Here is a 7,827-nt window from a genome sequence, read left to right as displayed (position 1 = left end):
TCTCTCTCTCTCTCACACACATACACACACACACATTCAGACATATAGCGAGCTGAACGTTGTCTTGTACTAACTCTAATTATATCACACTTTAGAAATTTTTGTCACAGCTGTCACGGTCTTTAAAAAATCTACTCCTTTCGGTAAAACAACCGCCAGGAATCAATGAAAAAACCTGGTGACTGTAATGTCTTTTAGTCTCTACTTGACCTGCCAAATTTGAAACCATGCTGTAAAATTGTTGTCAATCGATACACAACAAAATCTCCGCAAATTGTAATTTCCAGTACAGAGAAATACAACTGGGGGTCAATCAGGCATTGAAAACACCGACATTGCTGTTTGTAAGAAAGGCTCAAGAGAGACGATCTTCATATTTACAGTTATAGCTCAGGCCGTATGTTATACTCCCCGCAGGCATTGTGTTTAAAAAAAAAATAATTTAGGTGTTTTTAATGTCCACATCGACATTTAGATAATTTAGGATGCGTGCTTCAGCCCTGCTTGTCAGGGCTAACCAAGACCGAGACGAATAAAATATCCACCGAAAAGGACCGAGACATTCGATAAAAATTCTTCCCACCTGGGAATCGGACCTGGGTTTCATGCATGCGACTGCGAAGCGCATAGATCTGTATAACCACTACACTACAGATACCGTAAGCATTGTGTTCAGCAACGTCTTTTAAAATAATGTCTGTGATAGGGGGCTCTCGTCGTCTAGAGGTACGGTGTTCGCCTCACATTCAATAGGTCCCGGGTTCGAAACCTGACAGCGATGAAAAATTTTATTCCCTAAATTTGTCTCCTCTCACCTCTATGTCCTGCTCTCTAATCACATATTGTCGTCTGCTTTCGTCTCCACTTTCTGCGCCCCCCCCCCCCCCCCCCTGCGCCCCTCCTCTGGGCTCCTGACTCTTTCTGCAGCCTTTCTACTGCTAATTCTTTCTGACCTCAATAAAACTGGCTACACCGTCTCAGATTATATTGGACGTAAAAACTACCAGGTGAGAAAAGAAACGTTGTTTTGATTATTGTTAACAGCAATGACAGTTCGTTCCTTGCCGCAGCTTACAAAAAGAAAAATGCCTAACCGCTAACCTTCTCGTAAGAGGGTTAAAAATCTCGGAGTTCCTGTTTGCAAGTTGCGCATGTAAAAGAGCACTTGGTGGTCCTAAAACCGGCTGCTACCTGGGCAAAATTCAAAATTAATAAATTTTTACCTAACTGAGAAAGTTTAATGTGTCCCGTGCGCTCATATGGCCTTATTGATGCAGTTGCGAACGCTGTAAAACACTTACCCCCCTCCAAAAAAAAAAGAAAAAAAAAGAAAAGATGTCTATGACCATCTCGTCTGTAGGCCTATAGGTGAATCCTTCCATTAGGCTTGTTGCATTGGATTCTCTCCCCGCCACTGAACCGAACAGAATCCCTCTGCTCTACGACTCGATATAATTATTGAGATCAATCAAGTCTGTTTTGGCGATACCTGGGTGTCTGGGGTGATCCATTGACAATTTAAAGTCAAAATTATACAACTCATATTTTTTTCTTTTCTTTTTTTTTGTTTACCGGATCACTAAAATTTTATTAATGTGGGTGTTTTACGTAATAGAACATTACAAAATTTTGGGCAGCACTGCACGACCGTGCTCTATGGACGAACCGCGCCCGGTCTACACATTTGGGTCTTTTGGCCTCCTATGATGTCCTGTCTTTTTCTTCGACTTCGAAGTAGCCGGCATATCTCCACGCCATTCTTCCTTTGCTCAAGATGTATATTATCGACGGCCATATTGGAAGCCTAATTTGCAAATTCAAATTTTTATTCCACATTCAAATATTTTTCTTCACCTATAGGGTAGATTTACGTACATATGATTATTGTAAGGTATGTTAGGCAAATAGCAGAAATGGCAGGTTAATTTCGCGTTCTAATACCTTAAAGATATTAATTGTTCACGAAATAATAGTAGACCTACAATCTTTAGCTCCATCAGACCTGGTTTGTCTTTTAAAAATGAATGCACATATTTTTCCCCCCTTTTTTGCACTTTTGTTTTTTCTACCGAGTCTTTACTTTTGTTAAGTCCAAAAGACACAATAATCAGGAGCCTAATCCCGAGCAGAAGGATGGAAGTCGTGGTGTCATGAGTGCAATTTACTTACTGCTGGGTTGGATTAATTTCGCTTTAGAATTTTCTCTTAGTATTGTGCTGTGCACACAGAATTCTAAGTGTAGAATTCTGTGGTTGTGCATAATGTTCCTCTTTTAAAATTCTTTAAAAAGAAATTGCATACAACTGCGTCTCTACTATTAGGCCTACAAGTGTAACACATTTGTTTTTGACTACCAACAGATCTTAGGCCTAGAGTATGTATTCTAGGTCACCACTTTATTTGCTTGATGATGTCTTTCATTGCTGTCTATTTTGACTATTCCATTGGATACAAATCCTCGTTTGTAGAATAACAACTATTTGTACTTTATTATTATGAACCAAATGCGCAGAGTACACTCTGTTTTGGAAACATATTCTTTAAATTTTTAACTGCTAAGCTTACTTGTCTGCTTGTCTCTTTCAACTTCGGTTTTGGACGGACTGTAGGCTCAGTCAGAGCAACAGTTCACTGTCAACAAAGCTCGGCCAAGTTACCGAAATTGATGTGCTTAGAGATACATTTTGTAAAGAAAACAGTGATTTCAATAGTTTCCTTCGTAGTAGAATACACAGAATGCTTCAGAGTGAGGGGGGCTACATAGACATTGAAGAACCAATGGTGGCATCAGAGACTGAGATCGCCCCTGCTGGTCTGTGGATAAAACTGCTGTCTGTGGACGTGTGGTGGTGGAGACAGACCAAAATAACGTAAACTTTACAACTGCTTTCACTTTCAGTAGTGCTAAATACCACTTGGATAGGGAACAATAATCAAATTAATGAGAAGACAATGGCAATGCAAATAAAGCCTGACTCTGATGGAAGTGACTGTGAAACAGAGATTCATAATAGATCCAGAGATCAGTGCAAACCAGTGACTCTTTCTTGTGATTCCGTTAAGAAAAAGCAGATGACTAAGAATTTCACACCTAGTATGGATCCCCATAATGAAAATGAATTTCCCTCTAGATCTACAGACATAGCTGAAACTCAGAGAGATACTAGTGATGATTGTAAGGATGTCCTTGGCATTGGGGATAGTGAGCATGTTTCTCATCATGCAGTGGAACAAAGTGACAAGAAAACACTTAAAATTGGCATTAGTGACAAACTCAGGTTACTGAAAGCAGACCAGCCCAGCATTAATCTGACTGCTAAATCATCGAGAAAGCGCAAGTCTTCTTTTCCTGTCAAGCTCAGCAGGATGTGCCCTATAAACTGTTCACTCGGAGATGACCAGATGTCGGAAACAAACTACTTAGTTTCACCCAACATGAACTCAGGGGTTGGTGCAGAAGACGTCAGTGGGGGCTCAGAGAGGCCTGAATATAATGGTCAGCTTGATAAAGTTGATGATGGTCAGCTTGATAAAGTTGATGATGGTCAGCTTGATAAAGTTCATGAAGGTGAGTGTTGCTGTCGCCAGGATGTCACCTCTGTTTTGTTGGTTGATAGTTCATTTCTGAATTTGAAAACATTTTTCTTACTCTTATAATAAAGTGCCTGATCTCCTGATGAGAGCAAATCTGCCCCCAATATAGGTCCTACTACTAGATCTAGTACATAATAACATAACATATTGCTTGAAACCTTGGTCTGAGCAATGCAGCTCCAGATGAATATATAATTTCATCTATATTGACATGTTAAGTTACAATAGTTATTGGATAGTCCATGACACATGATGGTGTCACTTTGCATAAATATTTGCTAATAAGTAGTAAAAGTGGCATGGCTCTTTCTTTTCAGAAACGAAGTTTATACAGACCCGGTAACCGGGAACAAAGTCACGAAGTATACAGACCCGCTAGGGAAACTCTTTTGTGATTTCGGGAAGTTTCAGCGCCCAGACCCGGTAGAAATCTAGAGAGTGTGTGCGTGAGTGTGTGTGTGTGTGTGTGTGTGTGTGTGAGAGAGAGAGAGAGAGAGAGAGAGAGAGAGAGAGAGAGAGAGAGAGAGAGAGAGAGAGAGAGAGAGAGAGAGAGAGAGAGAGAGAGAGAGAGAGAGAGAGTGGTGCTAGCAAAATGTGACATGCCCCAGTTGGCAGGAGGGAACGAGAGAAAGATAGAGTGGGAAATAGGTGGGGACAAAGAAATACAGAGACAAACAAAGAAAAAGAGAAGGCGAGCGATACACAGAGAGAGAGAGAGAGAGAGAGAGAGAGAGAGAGAGAGAGAGAGAGAGAGAGAGAGAGAGAGAGAGAGAACGAGAGAGAGAGAGAGAGAGAGAGAGAGAGAGAGAGAGAGAGAGAGAGAGAGAGAGAGAGAGAGAGAGGGGGGGGGCAGAGAGAGAGAGAGGGTGACTGCTCGATTGAAATTATGACATTTTCTTTACTTCAAATCGTGATTCCTCCAACTCCAAAACGGAGGAAAAACGATCGTTCATCGAAAAGACATCCGCAATCTTCATTTAGATCTAGATCTAGGCTAGCCGCGAAACTAGATCAAAGATTTATGACTGCCTAGATCTAGATCTAGACCATAGATCTAGAAGAACCTAGGTCTACCCTGAGCCAAGAGGGCGCTGAAACTCTCCGAAATCACAAAAGAGTTCCCCTACCGGGTCTGTATACCTTGTGACTTTGTTCCCGGTTACCGGGTCTGTATACACTCCCTTTCAGAAATGTGTGTGTGTGATTTTTTCCGAAAAATGTATTTAATTTATGTTATTACATTTACAGTAACCTTTGTTTAACAATTTACTACATGAAGTGAAGCTGTTTAAATAACACCCAAAATTCTTAAAACTTAAAATGTAAAAAGGATTTCAAATCAGTTTTCCCCCCTCATTATTCTATGCATTGCAACTTCGCATGACACAATTTATTTTTATGCTTTTAAAATGTGAAGATATTATAATTATCTGGTCCATGTGAAGCATGCGTTTTTGCACAATATCAGGAATTTACTGGTTCTTTTAAGTGGAGACTTAGATTAGCATCTAAAGTGCCAAACAGACCCATTGGTGTCATGATTGTGACTTATGATGATAGCTGTATTTTAATGTAGAACATAGTTTGGTTAGAAAAAGCAGGAAGTCAGTGCAGTGTGTGTGTCTCGTTTTGTTTGTGTTGGAGTGGAATATCTTGCCAAGTTTTTTAAAACTCTTTGCCTTTGTGGAGGGAAAATCCACTGTGCTGGGCCCTGTTTTGTATATATAAACATGACAAAAACATCTCAGAGTTGGTCATTTAAATCAAAACAAGGCAACCTATTTTGATAGTTCTTCATCTAATGAATGTAGTCTCAATAAAAGAGACCTGTTTTCGACAATTGCCGAAAAGTAATTCAATGTCGAAGTCGTCTTAAAGGAATGTGCCCGAGCCGCTGTCAAGGGCTCACCGGCACAGCGGTTCCGACCGCGAGCCCCTGGGAGTGGCTTGCCGGAGATAAAGAGTTATGTATTCCATTCTTGAATTTAAATTGAATTTGGTCTTGAGAAAGTTGATTGAAAGTTAAAATCATGCTCACTGGTATGAAAGACAAGAGTTTGAGTGTTACATGTTTTATTATTAACTGACTTTTTCACTTGACTTTCATCAGGTGTCTTCTCTGGCTGTGATAGTTCTCATACTTCCAGTCTTCCAGAACCACTGGACGAAGGTCATGGACACAGTGCAAGTTGCCCTTCTGACAATTGTACCGAATCTTGGGGTAGCACGTCACAAGAAACATCTCGAGAAAGACACACAGGACAAGATATGACAGATCTTCCGGACGGTTGTAGCAGTTTGAATGACGAAACAGCACTCGAAAAGAAGAGTTTCAAGTGTAAATTTTGTGGTGTTAGATTTGCCAGGCGTAACAACCTGCAGATTCATGAAAGAAGTCACACTGGGGAAAAACCTTTCACGTGTGAGTTTTGTGGCGAAGAGTTTACAGGGAATGGCCGTCTAAGGAGACATCTCAGGGTACACACGGGAGAAAAACCCTACCAGTGTGAAGTTTGTAATGCACGGTTTGCTGGTAGTACCGATCTGGAGAATCACAAAAAAATACACTCAGGGGAAACTCCTTATAAATGTGAAGTGTGTGGTGCACAGTTTGCACTAAGTGGTAATCTTAAGATTCACAAAAGATTACATACCGGCGCTGAAGAAAAGCCTTACAAATGTGATGTTTGCGGAGCTGGGTTCGTTGGGAGTGGCCACCTACACAGACACAAAAGAAAACATACAGGAGAAAAACCGTACAAGTGTGACATTTGCAGTGCAGCGTTTGCCCAAAATGGCAGCCTGCAGATGCACAAAAGAGTTCACACTGGAGAAAAGCCCTTCGAGTGTGAAATCTGTGGGGCAAAGTTTACACAGTCGGGGAACCTGCTGAGGCACAAAAAATGTCGTCATGCTCAGGAAAATCCTTAGAGACGTTTGAAGTTTGTGGTGTAGGGTTTGCATGAGCAAAGGAAAAATCATTCTTTGATTGAGCAGGCCAGTGGAGTAGGAAGCTTTATCTACTTATATTGTGAAGTCCACTTTTGATGAACTTTTATTGTCCAATTTTTGTGACCGATCTTGACGCAGTTCAATATTTTTAACTGTTTATTTTTTATTTTGTTACTTTTTTAGTTCTGACTTTCCCTGGGAGTGTCAATATTGTTAATCTTATATATATATATATATTCCTTCCTTGTTGTTAATTGAATAATAACCAGTGCCCAAGTCGGAAGTCGTGACCTTGATGGGAGCGCTCTCCTTTCCTGTAAATTTTTTCGAATCTTCTAAAGACGACTTCCAAGATGCTTGTGGATTGATGCTGAGGAAATGTTTTCATTGATTGAACAAGCCAGTGGAGCAGGTGCTCTGTCTACTTACTGTAAAGGAAACTTTTACAAAACTTTTATGGTCAAATTTTTATGATTGTTCTTATCATGGTTTTATATTTTTTGCAGTTCATTTTTTTTCTTCATTTTACCGTCTTTTCTAGTTCTGATTTTCCTAAGTCCTAAGTGTCAATATTGCTATAAAACTCAAACTAAAATTGCTATTTTGCTACTGCAGGCAGACAAAATCTTGTTTAGATAGTCACTATATGTTCTTAAGATTACTCAGCTGTGGCCATACTAAGTGTCTTTGACATGCCATGTGGCGTTTTCATGCATTTATTGAGCTGAATTTTAACCGGTTTTAAGTTTAAGCTGTCTTACTGGTGAAAGATTTTGATAAGTTGACAGCAGCACAACTAGATCATTACTGGCCTTTCAAATGAACCTGAATTCATCTCTGTTGCATTGTTTGCTTTTAGTTATTGCGAAGTCCCCGCTGACCTCTGCTCTATCCATCATAACTGAACTTTTGTGGTTCATACAGGGAGGGTATTGTCGCAACCTTTTCACACTTGTTGAAAGTGTTTCCTTTTTAAATAAGGTTTTTATGCTTTATTGTCTTCTTTTTGTAGCTTCTTATTCATTCTTCTGTTGAGGTGTTTGCTGGACATTCTCTTCCCTTCTCTTACTTTTTAATCAATCCTCACTCATGTGTATGGGGAAATGAAGTTTTGTTAAAATTATTTGGTACAATACGCAATGACTTTAAAATGTGCTATATATATACAGTAGTCTCCGCCTAAGATCCCGGTGCTCGGGAGCAAGGAAATGCGGGGTCCTAGGCGAACCGGGATCTTAACCGACGAACTCAGGGAAGAATCTATGGTGACCCATGTTAAGG

The 7,827-nt window shown here is 40.1% G+C and overlaps 1 protein-coding gene across 1 annotated transcript; it reads left to right on the top strand.

Moving 5' to 3' along the window:
* Positions 1-2,592: 2,592 nt before the first annotated feature.
* Positions 2,593-7,367, top strand: LOC101854054 (zinc finger protein 235). The gene is made up of 2 exons (XM_005110378.3): positions 2,593-3,568; positions 5,705-7,367. Exons 1-2 carry the CDS (start codon positions 2,953-2,955, stop codon positions 6,523-6,525), a joined length of 1,437 nt encoding a protein of 478 aa, XP_005110435.1. The 5' UTR covers positions 2,593-2,952; the 3' UTR covers positions 6,526-7,367.
* The last annotated feature ends 460 nt before the right edge of the window (positions 7,368-7,827 follow it).

This window comes from Aplysia californica, unplaced genomic scaffold (genome assembly GCF_000002075.1).
Source record: "Aplysia californica isolate F4 #8 unplaced genomic scaffold, AplCal3.0 scaffold00884, whole genome shotgun sequence".
NCBI lineage: Eukaryota > Metazoa > Mollusca > Gastropoda > Aplysiida > Aplysiidae > Aplysia > Aplysia californica.
Note: the sequence above shows the minus strand (reverse complement) of the source record. Positions and strands in the feature narration are given on the sequence as shown.